We start from the raw sequence: 20896 nt of genomic DNA on the forward strand, positions 1-20896 counted from the left end.
GCAAAAAAGTGAAGATTTAATATAAAAACAGAAGAGGGGCTGAGTCTATGGCCCAGAAAATAGTAAGGAAAGGGAATGTAATAAAGTCAATATAATGTTTGGGAACATCTGGGCACAGAATACAATCCCAAATCACTAACCTCTTTCCTAGGATAAATAAAGAATATCTCTTCCTCACAGCCTCACAACTCTGAGAAACAAGTCCTACTTTTCAAAGATCAATTTATTTCAACTAACATTTGCAACCTATGTGCAAGGAGTCTTAGTAGGTGCTATAAGAATCACAAAAACAATAAAATGGATCCTACCCTCAAGAAAGTTACAACCAGGACTACAAATATCTACTTTCAGTCTCATGATCTTATTGACATGACTTGAACCTCACCACTTCCTTCCTAGTGTCATCCATTTCAGATTTCAACCTTGCAGAGAATAGAAGCCTTTACTTTCTATAAACCAAGATTATATAAGTGTGCTTAGGAAAGAATAGTGATGATGATTAAAGATGATCATCAGGGACTTTCAGGAAACACATGTTATACATGTGTTCATAGCTAGAAGCAAATACAATTTTTAAAATAGAAATAACCTTTGATGTCCTGCAACTGGCCCATGCAGGACTGGCTCTCCCCTCTTGGCCCCTCTGCCCACCTTAAATGCTTATCTGATAACCCTGAGGTAATAACTGAAAATAGGTTTTAGTGCTACACTTTCCAAAGATACTATCTTTTACCAGGAGCTTATTAAACACTCAAAATGCCCCGGATGAAAAGTAGTTAAGGGAGGGGAATTATATGGCACCTCCCTTTTTCCCTCTACCAAATTATTCTATGCTAGCTCTGAAACGTATTATATTTACAAAGAGAGGAAAGGTCATTACCAAGAGAAGCTAACCAAAGTAGAATATGCCATATCACACAATAACCTTATTAGCCTATATGTACATACATATGTATTTCATTGAATTCTTACTATTGCCAGTCATTATCTGGTTTAATCCCATGAGAAATAAATATAATTATAATCTCCAGTTTACAGATTGAAGGAGTGAGATTTAGACTGGTTAAGTGATTTGCCTAAAGTCACAAAGCTCAAATATGACAGAGATGGGAAAAGAAGCCAGGTCTGTCTAATTCCAGAGGCCTCCCTTCTAACCATGAATCTCCCTCTTTATACACACACTTCGTGTTTTGCCTCTACTTGAACACTAACTACAAATAGAAGATTCAAAATTTAAAAGGCTGATAGTCACATCGGTAAACCAAAATAAGAGGTCCACTTCTCCCAGGAAGGGATGGTCACACCACTCTATTACAAAGCCGTAGATTCCATGAACCCCTCTCCATAGAATCCTAGCTTCTCAGGTCTTTGGGCTCATTCAGTCCAACTCCACCTAACACCAGAATTCCTCCTACAACAATCCAAGAATCTCACAAACATGTTCCCATAATCACACTAGAGACCAAACAAGAGAAGATAGATTCCAAATGAACTAACACTCTACTGGAAAATCAATTGGCAGTGTGTGCTTTCTGCTTTTGAGAATGAGTCAGTTCAGAGCATTTGTTAAACTTAAAAATGTAGTAAACTCCCCAGGACTAAAGCCCTAGAAATTTCCAGAGAAAATAAAAACTTTCTTCCCCTTTGCCCACTGAAAAATATCCCTTGTTTTTAGAAATATAGATATGTTGTTGGGTTTTTATTTAACTGCAGGATTTTTCTGGACACACACAAAAAGAAGACATGTCTTTTTATCATCATTTCTAGGAGTTACAAATTTGAAGGTTTCTCAAGAAGTATCAGGTTATGCTTTAAAATAAATCAATATGTAGCCACCTTCATGCTCTGGTAATACTCCCTCTGCCTGTCCTACAGCCAAACAGGGGCAAGCTTTAGTGTGGAATAACACTCATTGCAGAACATGAAAAGGACTAAAAAGGAAGCGCTGGTGTGCATTTATTTTATCCTTTTGTGAAGTAATGGGCTGGGATAGGTGGTCTTCCTGGTTGAGTAGGACAGGTATATTGCACACAATATGACTCGAGGACCTGATTTTTTTAAAGGTATCATCTGACTCATACTAATACAGTCTGGGCCCTGGTTGTTTACATTTTCCTTATCATTTAAGTAGGAATTCAAATGCTGACAATATCTAGCCCCAAAGTCATAAGCCTGTTAAGTACCATAGTGCCTTATCATACAGATTATATAATGGTCAGACACTTGGAATGAGACTCACTCACACATTCTGACCCTGTGTCTGTCATTTTTCACCTGTGTGACTCAGAAAAACATTTTTAATTTTTCCTGAATAATAACAGTACCTAACTTATAGGATTACTAGGAGGATCAAATGAAGTAATATACATAAAGTCACAGCACAGTGCCTGGCACACAATAAATGCTTGATCAATGGTACTGGCATTGTTATTATTTTTCAATAATAACAGACATCTAAGTCATATTACTATTTATGGGTAGAAGGCGGCGGGTCAGATGGTGGGAGAAGGTTAAAGGTTAAGCAACTAACAGTCTATAAACCAGATGAGCATCAGTTGTACCATAAAGACTAACTTTTCTCAGCTCATTCAGGAAGAGCCTAAACCTAAACCAGGTTTATGATAATCTGAGGAGAACCGTATTAGTTTCTTTGGGCTGCTGTAACAAAGTATGAACTAAGTCGCTTAAATAACACAAATCTATTATTCTAAGTCCAGTATTAAGGTGTCAACAAGCTTGGTTCCTTCTGAGGGGCGTGGGGGAGAATTTGTTCCATGCCTCCTAGCTGGCAATCTTTGACATTTCTCAACTTGTAAATGTATCATCTGAACTCTCCCTTCATCTTTACATGGTGTTTTCCCTGTTTGCCTGTCTCTCTCTAAATCTAAACTTCCTCTTTTTATAAGGACAGCTATCATATCAGATTAGGGTCCACCCTAATGATTTCATTTTAACTTGATTATCTCTGCAAAGACCTGATCTCCAATTAAGGTCACATTCTGAGGTACTGGGTATTAAGATTCAAGACTTTTGAGGGGGATACAATTCAACCCAGAAAAAAAAAGAGACGCCCCAAAATAGGAATTATATTTGAAAAATTTTTGGAAGATACGCATTTTAATATAGTTTTTTCTTGAACCACTCAAAAATGCAAGAGAAAACATGTTGTAAACTATTAAGTATGACACTTGTGTCAAGGTGGCACTATTATGGCAGAAGGAATATTTATCTCTTCATAAAAGTAAGGCATTGTTGGTTTTTCAATATATCCTTCTTAGAGAAATAGGAAGCCAAAGGTTTCCAATACCATGGCCAGCCCAAATGCCAATTAGATTACCTTGTAACAGACCACCATTTGGTTTTTCATTCAACATTGTATTAATCAAGTACTTACTTGGTGCTTGACACCCTGTAAGACCTTACAGAGGTATGGAGGAAATATAAAATAAGGTAAATGCTGTAAAAAGTGTTTTACCTGCTTGTGAAGATATGAATTATGTTTCTTGCTTTGTTTGCCTTAAGAATTATGGGACAATATATCTAGTGGATCCAGAATGTGTGTTCTCTAAGGCCAATTTCCGGGAATCCTTGAATTATTAAGGAGTGATATAAGGTATGATCTTGTCATGTCAACAAGGGTGGCTTCAGGGCTAGGTGTCATATGGCAATATGCCTGGCATATGCTATCTTTCACATGTAAGACAATTCACATTTTTCATCAAGTGCTATTCCCAAAGGTTACAACTATTGTTCTAGATTAAGATTTGGCCCCTATATGGATGGGCAATAATCCTCAATCCAATGAGTTACAGAGTGAATTCTACCTTAGATAAATACCATGGAGAAATATGTTGCAAAAGGCAGGGAACACAACCTCCCCATATGCTGAAGTGAATCAAAGTTATCCGTGCATGATGCCAGAGGGGACGGCAGCTTTGGGTGACAGGTGGCACGCCTCTCCGCCAAGAAGAAGGCATTACTCCTGGCAGTTTTTTTAACTGAGGCATATGACCTAAGTAGTGGCATTTCACAGCTGAGCAACCAGCTTGTAATATGTCTTTTGGTTCACTGAGAGGCGGCCCACATGTCCACAAAGGCCACATCTCTAGCTGCAAAACGTTGTAATGCATTCTTCTTACAATCAAATATTTATATTGCTAAGAAAATGTAAATGGACTGTATGATTAATGACATATTGCCAGAGAAACAAAGAAGGTGGCTTCCCTGCAAATGTATCACTTTCTAGCACAGATGCCTAAAGGAGGGGGAAAGGACCAGAAAAATGAGTGGGCAGGAAAAGTTAAAAATAAGTCCCTATTCATCATTCTTTGGTAGAAATTTGCAAAAGAGGGTCCACTCTATTTTGACTAAATTAACAGGTGGAAGACAAATTTAAACTCTGACAGGCTCAGCACTCTGACACCTGGGTCAAATTTTCAAATCAACTCTTCCACAACTCCACACCCCCTCCTCATCCTCTTCTCATCCATGCCTCTTTGATGTGGCAACAATTATTTCTCTATCTCTCCTTCTGGACCATAAGCAATGGCACGAGCTACAGAATCTCCATAAAGTTTGGACACATAGACAATATTATTTTACTGTATAACAATATGAACATATATTCATATATATCTTTTTTACTATAAATAAAATAGCTGATAATTTATTATGGATGTTTCCCTACATTACCAAACTTAACATCTGCAATCTGGATTCATTTTTGATACCTGATGCCTAGTACACTGCCGGATAATTAGTAGGATCTTTATTTGTTGAATAAGTTAATTAACTGGTTGGCTTATTGATATAAAGCTGACACTTGCCCTTCAAGGCAAAAGAGGAAGATTAAAGATGGAAGAAAATTAGAGAGTAGGCAGAATATATGAAGGTAAATGATTTGGAGATGCTTCAGGGCTTAGAGAGAGCAAAAGCTGGGCTGCAGTGGAAGTCTGTTCTCTGTATGCAACCTCAGGTAAGTCATCTAGTTTTTCTTTTCATATCAGGGACTTAGATAAATGTTTCCTTCAATGAAAACTCTATCATTCTAAATAAATGCTAAATAGAAGTGATTGCTTGTAACTTTGGGGGAAAAGCAGAAGCCAGGAGGCAGTTATTAATAATTAAAGGGAGAAAATAATAATATAAGCTATGGTATAATATAACGCAACTAGCTATATTTATATGAAACTTTACAGTTTCAAAAGCACTTCCACATCAGTTCCTATGAACCTCATAGGAGGCCTAGAAAAAAGCCACGCCTGACCTTTTACAGATAAGAATGCAGAATTAAAGTGGTTCGTTGACTTGTCCAAAGTCATGCGGGTACCCGATGGAGGAAGTGAGACCAAACCCTGTTCCTCCCACTCAGTACACTTCCTACTGCATGTGGGTTCTACAGGGAATATTAGTACTGGACACCGGTATGCATAAAAAGGAAGAAAATGAGAAAAATATAACAACTTAAGAGTTTTAACTGACAGTAAATGTAGTGATCTTCCTTAATAATTAGAAAGGTGAAAGGTAAAGAGGGATATTAATGAAGAAGAGTTTACCCAGGAAACATGCAATTAATTGGATATGTTCTTTGCTTTATTCCACTGTTATAAGAAAGAAGTGAACAAAAAGAAAAATCACTTATGAAGAATTTAGTAACAACCAAACACTTTCAAGGTTGTTGGTCCTTGGAAACTGAAAAATTAGTCTACTATCTTGTTTCATTTACACTGATAGGGCTAGGCAATGAGAATTGATGTGAAGCCCTGCAAGCTCTTAAATCATCAAACCTCTTACTAAGGCAGAAAAAGGGACTGAAACAACCCTCCTCACTTATTTCAACTAAATTATTGAGTGTCAGCTATGTGCAAGGCACTGTCCTAATTGCTGGAGATACATCAGTGAACTCAACAAAATAAAGAACCCACACTCCAAAAATTTACCTTCCATCAGGGGATATATTCTATTGGGGCAGAATATTCTAGTAGGAGAAGGCATACATGTAACCAGAAATTTGATTAACTACACTGCTACATTCAGCAATTATTCAGGCTAGTTAATGCATAGTTTTAAAAATCACTGAATGTAAGAAATGAATAGATAAATATCTTTAGTATTATTTTCTAAATATGTACATTTTAAAAGTCATTTTTTGCCTATTTCAGGAGCATAGAGTATTGCCTTGAGACATGTATAAATGACTCTGAAGGAAATAATTCATAAACCATCACAGTGCACTATCATAAAATGTATATATTATCAGAAGGGGCTTCCAGAGTTTCTACCCAAATTGTGGTACATGGACCAGCAGTATCAATACCACCTGAGAGCCTAGTAGAAATGCAGACTCTCAGGTCCATCCCAGGACTACTGAATCAGAATCTGCAATTTATCGAGTTTCCAGGTGATCTGTATGCACACTAGCGTTTGAGAAGCACTGCTCTAGTGCATTCCTCTGCACCTAGAAGAGCCTAAAAATAATCTTCTGAAAAGGAGAATATAAGCACTTCAAAAAGTAATCATTCACTCAATATTGTCTTATAATTTTAAGAAGTCACTTCTTTTCAAGTAAAATTTTACTTTTAAAATGACAGATCAAGGATATTGCATACATAAGCTTTCCTTTGGCACGTACCAACACAGAAGAAAAAATGAAATTTGCCTTTTCACGGTTTCAAATCTACCATAGCTAACCAAAAACAAAGGGGAGTTCATGTCTCACATATACTAATGTGTAGGCCCTCCCTCTACACTGTGATTAAATGACCATCTTCCCTAACAGGTGTAAGAGACATAGGGTCTTTTGGATGTTTCATCCTACATCAAGCTTAGTTTCCCAAGGAATTATGGTCTGGCAGGCACATGATGAGAACACCAGGAAAAGTTAGGAAGTGGGTAGAAAGCAGGCTGCCTATCCATTTGTCACCGAGCAGTCACTTTATAAACAGATTTACCTTTTCCTAAGAATAAGATGAGGGGAGAACAGGAAAGGAGGCTGTTGAAAATTCACAGAGGCACAGCAGCCCTACTCAGCACTGACCTCAGAAAAGAGAGAGCATGTTTCACCCACAGTATACACCCTGCCAAAATGGGGCAACATACCCCAGCATGGCCACCGAGCAGACCCAGAACGCACCAAAAAAAGGAAAAGACAGCAGTGAGCAGAGAATCCGTGAGCCAGAGGAAGGCCTTTTTCACTAAGTTGAAGGAGTATGATTCTCCTCTGGTCCATGATCAACGCTCAAAGATTCTTCACACTAAACATACAAGAAATTTTTCTTCCATCTTTCACATATTCAACTATGAGTGTAACATAACCTCCCAACCTTCTACATTTAAGAAAACCTCTCAGCCTCTATTACTGTCTGTTTCATAACATACAGAAACTTCAGTAGGGATCTGTATCTACATTAGAGTCACTTTCATTTATACATGTGTGTATTAATATCCTCATTCCTCTTAAAATGGAGTTGAGGGGTTCTGCAATTATAGAAAGTAAAAAATAATGCTGTTGAAGTAAGGTGGAAGACGCTAATATTCACACATATAAACTAAACATTTTCTGTGCTTGAGCATCAAATTTAGGTTTGAGCTTCCTGGCAGGCAAAGAGAGAAAGGGAAAAGGCAATACTCTCATTACCATTTAAGATGAAACATGTCAGCTCTTCAAGAGAGAAATGATTTCATCATATTTAAAGTCTAAAAAGAATTGTTAACGACGGACTTTATACAAGGGGCATTGAACAACATAATAATCAAAATCTTCAACAACAAAAAATGAAAATTATAAAGCATTATTTACATTTCCAATTCTTGTTCTGACCTTGAAAAAATGAAAAGGGACAGTATTCAAATGCAATTTGGAAAATGCAATTCTTTAGGAAGAGTAAATAGAGTTAGGTATTTGGTATTCTGGAAACTTAATTTATGCAAAGTGGTTGATAGTGATCTCTTAGACAATATTTTTAAGTTACAATTCCCTCATCTGGCCTTGTGACAGGAGCTGGATAAAGGATAATTCTAGGCTATGATCTCTGGTGATCACCTGGTATCCTATGTCATTAACTAGAGAAATATTCTGGTGTTTTGGACATTGGGCTAGCAGGTGGCCAAGTTAATGAACTGCTATGAAAGCTGAGACTCCTCCGTTGTATCTGGGGCCCATACACTACTGGAAAGAATATCAAAACAGTATAAACTGACACTACTAGAAATTCATAGTTTCCAGTAACAATTGGGTCCTCTAAAAATTTGCTCCACTTGTGTTTGACCTACTCCCTATCCCTTTCCATCTGCCTCATTGAATAATTGAGAAAACAAAGGTTGCCCCTTCTTTTCTCTCCTTCCCCAAACTTAACAGTGCCATCACCCAGGGGAAGGACTTCTCCCATTCGTGTGGCCCAGCCATGATTTCTTCTTGCCTCCTCCGCAACTTTGCTTCATCAATTATCTTCAAACTTTATTTTTCTACCATTCTTTTCCATCATCCTTCAAAACTGCTCAAGTCTTTTGCATCCCAGAGAATGTTTTCACTTGGAAGTGCATTTCTGTCTAGGTACCATCCCATCTCTCAATTTCCCTTCTCAGTCTCTGGGAACAAGGCTGTATACCTGCAGCCTGCACTTCCTCCTGGCCTCTGCCCTTCCAATGGGTTTAGAAATTAAGGGATTCTTGAAGGGCAGAAGCTAAGAGGAAGTAGAGGCTACTGGCATGGAGCACTGGTTCAGTAACCCTCCCTCCCCTGTCAGCTCAGTGATATTTGTCACTGTTTTCTTCTTGAAACTTTCTCCTCCCTTGGCTTTGGTGATGTCTGGTTCTCTCCTAGTTCTTCCTCTTTCTCCTTCTAGTTTTCTAACTGTTCCTTCTCCATCCCTTTTCTGGGTCCTCTTCCTCATTTTAACCTTCCTCAAAGTGCTGCCCTTAGCTCTCTTCTCTTTTCACTCTATATTCTCTCCCTTGGCAATTTCATCTACTCCTGTGGTATTAGCCACAGCCATTTGCTGACAAATCTCAAATCTACCTCCCTTTTCAGATATTTGGCCTATGAGATGACTCAACTTTATTGTCCCATAGATACCTCATACTGAACCCATCTAAAACTCATGTTGTCCCAATCTGTGCTTCCTCTTTTTATTCCCTATTTAATTGTATAAAATGGAAACACGGGAGTCATTCTAGACATTCTCCTTGATCCTCAGAGCCAATCAGTCACTAAATCTTAATTTCCCTACTAAACGGCTGTCAAATCCATTATTTCCCACCCATTCCCTTTGACACTTCCTTTAGTAAAGCTCTTATCATATCTTGAATAAGTTGATTAAACTGCTTTTTCTCCATCACTCCCCCAACTACCAATGGCCTGTCAACTTGTGTACTAACTTCTAAACTGACACCTTTTCTTAATCTGTCCTCGCCAAAGTTTTCAGGATGTCCTTTCCAATATATAAATCTGATCATGTTTCCTCCCTGTTTAAAATCCTTCACTGGCTTACCAAACTTACAAAATTGAGTCTAAATTCCTTGGCTTGTCAAGTCTGTCCATTCATGACCTCAGCCTTTCCTGCATTTTCAGTTTGATCCTTCCCCACTCCTTTCCCTGAACATATATTCCAGAATTAGTGATATATTTAGAGTTTCCTGAACATACTTAGTTCTATACATCAATATTTTTACACTTCTCTGTGTCCTCCTCTGATTCCTCTAATGAAGTGAACTTCAAATGTCACCTCCTTTGGAAGCTTCTACGTGGTTTTCCTCATTTCTTTCCCTGGCCCAGAGAAAGCTGGTCACACCTCTGTCTGTCACCTCTCTAATTCATACCTACTCCTATGGTTGCACTTATCAAACTGAATGGTAATCACCATATGGTGAGCTTCCTGATAGAGGGATTATCTATAGTTCATCTATCTCTGGTCATCAATGACTATAGAAGAGGGCCTGGCCCAGAGAAGATGCTCACTAACATTTACTCAATTAAAAGAGAAATGTGAAATTGTCTTTTTCCCCAACAGTGTAATATCTGTTGACCAAAAAGTGAAAATATACATTGTATATTTATTTAGCCAGGAAAAGGTGATATTATTTGTTTATTGTAATTTGTTTCTACTGTTTCAATATCCTCGAATCACCTGTTAAATTCTACTGTAAACAGTTTCTCCTCTTGAACATACTGTCTGCAACTTGTCTATTGATATTTTTTGTTCTACCCTTTATAATGTATAAATTGTATAATGTGTTAGAGTACCAAAAAGAACAGAGGAAACTGCCTCAGTGTATCCAGCAATAATTGCAGAATAAGCTATACAACCAAAGAGCTTTCACTTAGAGCCACTTGCTATGGATGCAATCGTTATGAAGGAAGAGAATAAGAAGCCGAATGTGCTGCTCAGAGTCAGCAAATTAGCAAGATATACCCCTTCTCTCTTTGTTTGCACACCTTCACTCCAAGACATTCCTGTATTTACTTCATACAGGCTCTCCTGCACTAAGGACATCTTCTTATTTAATGTTACAGTGGCCTGGTAAGAATAATGAGATCTGACACTTATTGAGCTCTATACACAGAACTGTCTCATTTCATCTGCACAATAACCTTAAGGGATTGTTTTTGGACATTTTTACCTTGATGGCTCTCTAAACATGGCTGTAAACATGGCTGATTCCATGAAACTTTGGGTCAGTCCTATCCCTGACCCCTGGAATCCACCCCTGCCCATCTTTTTTTAATTTTCCCATCCTTATTCACTATTCAGCACCCCTGGTTACTTGTTATAGAGATGGTACCACAGAGCTGTCTGAGTGAATGTGATCTCCCACTCTTGACCACAGACCTCACAGGGATAGAATGTTTCCTTCTTTCTTTTCTTAAAAAAAAAAAAAAAAAAAGTCCTCCTTTGCAGTCTTTATTTTTCTGCACTGAAGGAGCTGGGGGGGGGGGAATGACATATTTATAATCTCCTCAACTAGAGTTTCATGTGGAGTAGACACTTTAAGCTGGAAATTCATTTCCTCTGAGAAAGCACCTTTATTTCAAGTTGGTAATAAGCACAAATATAGAGGTAGAGTTGCTCAGATCCAAGGAAGAATCAGATCAAATGAGAAAATGCTTGACGCAGACTTTCCAGGGGAATGTGGAGAGCAGGTGAGTTGGAAGCAAGAGAAGTTAAATAGGCTTGTATTGTTCAAGGGCTTTTTGGTGTTTAAGAGATTAGAGCTATGAGTTCTTGGTGAGTTCAAGATGCCAGACTGTGGACAGAGTGGGTGGGCTGCTGAAGTGAAGGTGAAGGACACAGAGTTGAGATCAACGACCTATGAGGGTAGGTATCAATGGGTCACACACATGAATGCTGGAATCACCCAAGAGTACTGAAAGGAAGACTCTCAGCAGTGAGAATGAGTTTTAAGTGACAGAAGAGTCTCCTGCAAGCTGCTAAATGACTGCAGCAATGTTGGGAAGAACATAGCTGGGCCAGATGATATAAACCTACCTCACAGGAGAGAGGAATGCATGTGAGTGGCCCATGTGATTTAAAAATAAACAATCAATAGATCCTTGGGTTAGGAAAGTATTTAACACAAATTTGAATAAGTCCTGGCTTTGTGACTAATGAATGTTATTGTCTTAGGCAGGTCATTTTATTTCCCCGGGGCCTTTGTTTTCTCATTTGAAACATGAGAAAGGTTCCTAAAACCTATAGCACAAGCTGAACTTTTATCTTAACCATGAATTGCATTTTTATTTTATGTTACTAAGTTTTAGATTCAAAAGTCTTCACCTTATTAACTGATTTCATGTACGTGTTCAACTTTCATCAGCTAAGAAAGGCTAACTGATGGCAGTTTAACAAAAGCAAATGAAAGCTAGTTATACATACTGTTTCCTTGTTCTCTGAAACACTGCTGTGAGTAAATAACATGGTAGTGATTATCATTCCCATTTTATAGATAAAACTGAGATGAATGTATATTATTTCCCATAGTCTTTTATGCATTTATTCTTTCAAGTGATTAAATATACTTTCTGTAACCCATAAGCCTTTAACTACCTATATATTTCTATGTCTCTTCCAACAGACTATAGGACCCTTGAGGACAATAATAATAACAGTAATGAAATAGTAATAATAACTATTATTATTTTAATTTATGTGTTCCTAGTGCCAAGACCAATGTCTGATACATAGCAGCTGCATGAATTTATCAATGAATAAATGGTCACGTCTTCATTAGAAAGCAAAATAAGTTACTTGGCAAAAAAAGAAATGCTCCCCCAAATCTCCTTGTCCTTCAATTGACAATTAAGGCTTTTATCTGAATCATTTAGATAGTTGCCTTGAATCTTCAATTTGTTGGCCATGAAGTAACTAAAATAGATGATCCTAAAATCGATAAATGATCATTTCTGATCACCAAGTTTCTACTTGAGCCAATACTCTTCATAAAAGCATTAATGCTGTATTTGGTACCACAATGCCTTAAGTTTAAGAAAGCAAAACTTCCCATGAGACTGAAGAAAATTAAAATTATAATTTTTCATGAAAATTAAAATTTAGAATGTAGACATTTATAGAAGACAATTAAGCATGAAAATTAGTAGAACTTGCACACATAAAGTACATAAATATTTCTACATAAGTTTAAAACCTAATGATAGCTCTTTGATGGATAAGACAGCTACATCATTCTGACAAGACTTTATGTCTCAGCCTGACTCCGATTTTCAACTACAGCTTCTCTGAAAACTGACAACCTCTCCTACTGAGATGTTGCTTCCAAAATAATATCAGAACAACATGCACTATGAGCTGATTTTTTTCAGTGGTTGGAGGTGCTTACTAAACTATTGTGTCCTCAGCCACGGTTTCCCAGACCTCTGTGGTCTTTGCTGAAAATATGGCTTCTGACAAATTTCTTTATGATGACACCACTCCAGCCACCTCCCAGAAAGTTATTAAAAATCCATAAAACCATCATTATATATTAGCTCCATAGACCACCAGGAGAAAAAAATTGTAGTGTTTAAAGAGGAATGGCAACTGCAAAGCCACATGATAGAAACACAAAATAGAAGTTGCCATCACCATCTACCCTATGCAGGCCAGCTGCTTGTAAACTTTGTTCCAAAGCAAATGAAGCCACAGGGTGATTGATGGTATGGCAGAAGAATCAAGAAGAGTTCAAGATTTCTCAAAATAATAAAGGTGTCTCATTTTTTCATCTTTGTATTTCACCTTAATCCTTTGTACATAGAACCTGTTAACTAAATACTGATTAAATAACTTAGAAAATGGCTTAATAAGTCTAGTCAATATAGAAAAAATAACAAAGACAGAAACTCAAAAGTATGACAATCTGGGCCATTTTTGATAAGAGTGAGTGGCTTTATGTTTTTCAACAGGCTTCAAGATTACCACTGTATCCCAGCATATGTAACAGTTGACGTTCACAATGATTACTTCATATATTCAAGAAAAGTTCCTATTAAATTCAGCACTCTCTTTAAAAGATGCCCGGGAATTATATAATATAATTTGCAAAGACCACCTTGTAACATGTTTAAAGTGTAAAAGGTTGGAGTTTAAAGAAGTCAACTCTCAAGTACCCAGGTTAGTCAGTCAAGAGAATCAAGGTTCTCGGTAAACAAGGGAGGATGCAAACACTTTTTTTAAATCACAAATAGGGTAACTTATGACTGTGCCTGGATTTATTCTGTCCAGACACCCACTCTTGCTAGTAATGTATGTTCTCTTAGTCAAAGTTCACAGCAAGTTGAACATATTAAATCTAAGTCCATGTTGTTTAAACATAAAGAATCGTGATTTTAAAACCTACTTATTGCAGGCCTGTTAATTACACCAAAATTCTCCTGGTCCTTCAGGATTGCAAAACTGAAGATATCTTTGACTATTTGTCTCTAACTCTTTGGCACATCGAATTCTCCTATAAAGTATTCCTTTGAAGTACTTTTATTCTTCCTAATTATTTTAACAGCCTAGTACCTAGAATTCTACAAACATCAACTTTCATGGCTAGTTTTCTCCCTCCCCATCCAATGCAGCTTCCCTACATATTTCAGTAAGAATTTACTTTCTTTTAATTATCTTTGAATCATATCAAACTCTGCTTTGACATTTCTTTCTTGAAATCAAAACTCTTTGGCTTATGCTTTAAGATTCTCCATTATTTGTCCTTCATATAGATAAACAGTCATGGAATCACAGAATATAAGAACCTCCATTTGAGTTGCTATTTTTATTATTAGTTCCCAGCTCACACTCTCCACTCCAGCCAAGAAGACCTGCTTATTTTATTCCCCATGGGCACATTCTTACTACTGCTTTTATCTTTTACAAATGCCATATTAAAAAACTAATCAAAATTCCCTTTTCTCCAGCTTTTTTCTAGCTAATTACACTCACCAATATTTTCTTTCAGTGTTTCCTAAACACATATAAACTCATGTTTCTAAATGTCTATAGTGTAATAATTTGTTTTTACTCATTTTACATGTGTTCAAACTGTAATCCCTTTAGAGTGTAAAGAACTTAGTAACTGAGACCAAGTCTTCAAATTTCTTATAAACAGTTTTTGGGATAGTAATTTTTTATTGCAGTTGTAAATATGCTGTGATGATTTTTCTACTTTTATGCTATTTATTTATTTATCTATAAAGTGGTATAGTATGTAATGAAAACACTTACTGTCAAGGAAATTCATAACAGTCTGAGTGACCACCCAGATTAGTAGTTTGCTAGTAATGGGCTATGGGAATTTATACTTGACTCTCTCTTACTCAGTTTTATCATATATAGTCAAATCTTGAGGACACAAAGCTGGGATGCTAAGATGAATTAAATAATCAAAGTCCCACAACTTATTGATAAGGCAGATTTAAGCTAAATATTCTACATTTAAAAGGAAACAAAAACAAAGTCTTACTCTTAGAATAATAATAATAGTAACAATATTAAAAATTACCCAAGCATAAAAGAAAGGAGATGTAGCCTAGTATCCACTCATATTTTTAAAAAGACTTTTGGATAATAACTTATCTAAGATCTACTTGAGTTATCTATGATTATAAGGGAACTAAAAATTAGAATATATGGGTGAAGGAACTGGTGAGGTATGGCATAAAAGAGAGAGAGTTCATTGATAATAAATATCACATGGAAGAGAAATTTGAATTGTTTGGATGATTCCCAGTAGTCGATAGAAACTTCAGGGAGTCAGGTCATTAAATAGAAAAACTGACTAATAGGTGAAATTCTGCCTCTGAATTTAAGTTGTATATTCTCCAACTCTCATTAGAAATCTTAATCACAATTAGGAAACTTAGAGCATATGGGAACGACTTCTGGGCAAAGATGTAATAATGGTGTTTTAAGCATCTTTAACTGGTTGGCCTAAATAACCTTTCAAGACATTCTACTCCTTATATGGTGATAAAACAGAACATTTATTAAGGTGACTTACTGTGAAAATAGTTTGGAATCGAGATAAGAAAAGTATAAAGAAAGTTGCCGATGCATATATAGAAAAATATGATATTTAGTAGAAATAAAATTCTTATATGTAATTGCATTAGCTAAAGTCATAGTTAACTGATGTTCTTATGATTTAGGAGGATTTTCCTCTGATGCCTTTAGACTTTTAGAGTGTTTTATGTCAAATAGAGCAAAGCTTCTAAAAAGAAAAAGATCAGATTTTGAAGAGAAGCCAAAGAAGGCCAATCTCATGTAAAGTGTAAGCAAATGTCCAAAAAAAAAGGTGCACCACAATGAAAACATAACTAAACAAAAGCGTACAGCAGCATCACTAAATCCCTTATCATATACTCCTCTGACACTATGAGACAAAATATTAAGAGAGAAAGGTTTAAAACAAATGAAAATGTATTCAACCCAAAAACTTAACTTTCTGAAGCTACATACTCAAAGAATATTCTTTTTGGACTCATCCAAAGCTTTGATTTAATCAACTAGAATTATTTTTTAAGTATTGTTCTCTACAATTTTTTGAAATGATAAATTTGGTTTTTGATGGGGAATCTACATTTTATCAGAAGGATGGAATACAATGTCCTTGGCCGAGATATTCTTCACAGAAGTAGGCTATTTTTGTATTCTATGATTAGCATATTTAAAGACACATGCCAGGTGAGCACCTTGCTCCAAAGTGCACTCGATTTTTCTTTGTGGACAAGGCTCTGTTGCTTCAGTACCCTCCCTTTGACAGATCCTAATTCAATATTCCTCTCAGGAAATAATCCTGAAAAATCTTCTGGAGAGCCTGTTGCTGGTAACTTCATGTGAACTGATCCTCTTTTTATGTCAGGTAAACTGACAGTTATGACAAGAGGACAAGTGTGGCACAAATGACTTGGTAGAAGATTGAAAAGTATGTAAAAGACTATAACAACTGAATTCTAACTGATTAAAACAAAACCAGAAAACACCTCCAAGCTTAACTTCAATATAAAGTAAAATAATAAAGGGATATAAAACTTTTGAAAGAATAGGATGCTCCATCTATGGTTTTAAAGTCAAGCAATATGAACCATAGAAACGAAGGTATGCTAATCTAGTCACCTATTACTTTTGATGTTAACTATACTAGGCTAACTTCTAATAAAATAAATTGTGATGATAAACTGACTAGAGAATGGCTAATTTGGAAAGGAGAGGTGAAGGTCACTGGAGGTCCCAGAATTTCTAAACTCCAAACTGCTAATAACCAGGTAATCTAGCTTCCTTCCTGAATAGTGCCCAGATGGCAGAGACAACACTGATATGTGGTCTTAGATGCTTTTTGACAGGGAACTGTCACCAGTAGGTGACCCCATCAGTCTGAAGACAGGAAAATTACTAGATGATGCAAGAAAGTGCCTGCAGGCCAGTATACTATGAGTCCCTGAGAATCAGGAGGGCAGAACCACAGAAAAAATAAATTTTCAGTTGGAGCTTATACAAAGGACACTGTTATATTTCTTTGCAGATAGAAGAAAATAAAAGCAATTTAGTTTCCACAGAATTATATCTAATAAGAGAGGAAACAAATTCTCTTTGAGAAGAAATAAGATATATATAAAAGGCAAGGTGAATGGCATCATTTCTTTGTAATAAAATAGACACGAAAGTTAGCTCTGATGCTGTTCTATGAACACAATCTAGTCTGTAATCAACTATTATAATGCTATCGGACATTATCCCTGCCACACAACCCAAGTCAGAAGGCAGAAAGGGAACAAAGTAATCCAAACTAACACAAGGGTGGAATTTTAATATCAGCCCTTCCTCAACAAAATTTGTAAACACAAGTCCAATTAATTTTCCAAAAAGACAACTCTAGTTGTCAGAAAGCGCTATTAGCAATTATTTTTAGCAAAAGGATGCAACTGGAAAACATATTGAAGGGGGGAGGGGGAATCTTTTCTCCACTCCTCTCCACCCCCAAAATGAAATGACATAATAAAATATAGAAAATAAAACTACCTTGTAAAAATGATGTATTAGTTCTTCTGGAAGGACATATTTACACTTTTAATATCTATAATCAATTACCTAGCTCATTTGAGGGAGAACGATTAAATAATTAAATAAATCACATTCAATCTACTTTTTGCCATTCCCTTTTAGAGAGATCGCTCTAATGCTGATAATTAACACATTTTTAACTTGTGCTTTCAAGATGGTCCATCTAAGCACCGGAGGAAACTATACTAAACAAAAAAAATGTAGGAAATTAACCATTAACCATAAAAATGTAAGGAGTTAAAATCTGAACTTTTAACTGTGTCTTAACTGTGTCTTAAAAGAGTAATATGCGATTTTGTTGAAAAAGAGGTAGGCAGTTCACTATGAAAAATCAAGATTCAGAAATAGGAGTCAGTTTTTAGAACTTACAACACTGCAGCAGGAAGGTTGGCTTTTTTTTTTTTTTTTTCCAAAATCGAAGTCTGAAATTTCGACACAATTTTTGTTTGTCCTAAAAGCTCTGCTCCCTTTAAAGTTAAAGCATCAGTTTTCATTAACATAACCATATCACCATTTCAGTAAGAATGCTTCTTAATTTCTGTATCAGACTTCACACCAGTAACTGAGTACTGTGTAACTGTTAAAAGAACGTGAAGTCATACCTATGGCCTTTCTGTTAATAATTTGATATTAAGAAATATAAATGCAGCAATACCTTCAAGATTCTCTTCCATATGCCAGCATATACACGTGAATTGTCCTGGACATTAATTCGTAACCTGGGTCTCAATTTCTCTATAAACCTGAGGGAGTTAAAAGTAGATGACTCAAAAGTTTCATTTTATCCAACAATCAGTATAGGGTAAGATGAGAGGAGTAAAGAAAATCTATATATAATAAATTATTTGAGAATTCATGTCTGTAAGACTCTGTATAAATCAAAGTTTTTAACCTCAGGTAAAATCTATTTCACTTTTAAAAGCTATTTTAAACATGATAGCTACTATCATTTTATTAGTAATTTATAATTTGTCTAACTTTAAATTCTAATATGCAAAGTCATTGTGTTAGAAAACAAACAACCTAGAAACCAAAATTCAAATTCAAGAGGTCATCAGTGCTGTTGCTCATAAGACAAGATAATTCTTGGGGAGAGTGAGGGCATATGGACAATTTTAACATATTAAGTAGGAAAAAAATAATAAACTATTTAAATTATTTACTTTTCCTTTGTATCTAAGGCACCCCAGAATTTAAAACATAAGTTTCTGATATATTGAGGGAGATGACTGCATTAATCCAATATTTACAGGTAAGTTATAAATGTGTAAGAAGGGGGCACACCAGAACAAAGAAGCACCTTCAGCTGTTCATGACAAGATAAAGCTTTCAAGTCCAGTTTAGGGGACAGCAGTTTGCTTTTTGTTTTTTGTTTTTCTAACTGCTCACATTGGATTAGTCTATTAAGCTTGGAAAATCATAGCCAGTCACTTAAGGGTAGTATAACATCTTGGGCAAATAAACACAAACTCAGAATATCAGGGCAAACAAATATGTAAGTCCAAAAACTACAACTGGGCACTGCTCATGTTGAGTTTGGTGTCTTTTTGGTTCCTGCTACCCCCGGAAACACCATGGGACAGTTTTCCTACACTATAGTTATAGGAGGATGAGGATGCAAGGCAATGCCTGGATGGGCATGTACGGAGAACGGTAAGGTCTCTTCCCACAGTGCTAGAAATAAACAGGAACAACACTATGATCCCAAGCGCACATCAAGCAATGCCCTGGTTTTCTGTGCACTTTTCTTCCCCAAATGCAATGCCTACCTTCCGTGTGGACCGCGGAGACATAGGTCCAATTGTAACGCTTGACTATGTCAAGCATCGCCCTTGCCTGCAAAGTGTCAGAAGGGACAACCCTCAGGAAGTATTTGTACAAAGTTTTGTCACTCAGGTCGATGCTTGTGGCGGAATATGCGATCTGGGGGATGTTGAAGAGCTGGAGCAGGTTCTGCACTTGAATGGCTACGGAGCTGGAGCCCGGGCCGATCACGCCGGCAATGGGCTTCTTAGTCCTGCCTGGGGGGAGGGTCTGGCCGTCAGGCAGGCACCGGTGGAGCCCGTCCTTCTCGTCTCGAATGGAAATCAGAGAGTCCCTGATGAACTCAATGCTCTGCTCCAGAGCCACAGAGGAGTGCCAGCAGGAATCTCGGATCTCACTGCCCAGGCTGATGTTGGGCAGAAGGACCGGGTCCGCGTTGATCTTATCCAACGTGTGGAACATGGCCTCCACCCTCTGGATGCCATACTGCTCCCTGATCTCCCCACACTTCCTCTCGGGGACCTTCTCGGCCGGAGGCTGATGGTGGACTGAAAAGAGGGCCCCAATGATGACATCTCCGTCCATTCTGGCCACTGAGCGCTGAGACGAGGCTCCGGCCAGCAACAGTTTCCTGCCGGGGCCTCTGGGGAGAAGGGACATCTCCAAAAAGATAGCTGGGAAGAAAACCAAGAGGAGCCGGACCATTATGCTGAGGACGCCGTCCACAGCCGGCCAGCCGCGTTCCCACGCTGGTCCAGCCAGCAGGCTCTGCGCGCTCACGGTGCGGACCCGACGCCTGACGCCTGCTTCTCCCCCCCTCGCCAACGCCGCTCGTCCGACGACTTCAGCTTCTGCACCCCCGCCTCCTTCCCCTCCTCCTCCTCCTTCTGGTCCTCCACGACCACCTTTACGCCCTGGCGGCGTCTCTAGGGCAATTCGAGTCCCCCTTCTTCACTGGTGCATCCAGGTAAACTGACCAATGGTACCATGGGAGTCGTGGTGGCTCGGGTGAGCTGGACGCTGCCGGCAAAACAGGAAGGAAGTCAAAGCTCCGTTATTACAGGACGTGTGTCAAAACTCTGGGGTCAGTGCTGGTTAAGAGTTGCCCGGTGCATTTCATGATATGGGCTGGAAGGACATCATGATAGCGGCTGGAGGGACAGCTTGGGCGGCAGCTCTGGTCAAGGCGGAAGGTGGCGCGTTCGGCCCCCAGTACCCTCCTCCGTCCCCGGAGGCGCAGAGCCTCGCCGACCCGTCACCTCCTGCAGCTCCAAGTCTCTTCCAGGTCCCCAAATACCCTCACGATTACTGACTTGAGGGGGAGGAGGGAAGAGGGAGAAAAAGGAGCTACGTCTTTCGACCTTAGAGAACTTTCCGGATTTGAAAAGATCAACTTTTTTCCCCAGAAGAAATTTGGAAACTCTCATTATGAAGGCGGAAGCGCTACTTCAAAATAAACTCGAACCAGGGATGCACATTTTACTTTAACTTTGAGGGGTTGAAGAGACCCTAACATACTACCTAAGTAGTAAATATAAATTTGCCAGCTTGAGGAAATCCATATTAGTTACTAAGGCAACGCCTGGTAAAGTCTCCGCATG

The 20896-nt window shown here is 37.8% G+C and overlaps 1 protein-coding gene across 3 annotated transcripts in view; it reads right to left on the bottom strand.

Moving 5' to 3' along the window:
- The window catches only part of GRM1 (glutamate metabotropic receptor 1), a 358927-nt gene extending 338927 nt beyond the window's left edge, over window positions 1–20000 (bottom strand). For all 3 annotated transcript variants that reach the window (XM_060114929.1, XM_060114927.1, XM_060114930.1), the window contains exon 1: window positions 19301–20000. In XM_060114929.1, coding sequence (XP_059970912.1) covers window positions 19301–20000 — 700 coding nt within the window. The remainder of the gene's footprint in view (window positions 1–19300) is intronic.
- Between the last annotated feature and the right edge of the window lie 896 nt (window positions 20001–20896).

This window comes from Mesoplodon densirostris, chromosome 12 (genome assembly GCF_025265405.1).
Source record: "Mesoplodon densirostris isolate mMesDen1 chromosome 12, mMesDen1 primary haplotype, whole genome shotgun sequence".
NCBI lineage: Eukaryota > Metazoa > Chordata > Mammalia > Artiodactyla > Ziphiidae > Mesoplodon > Mesoplodon densirostris.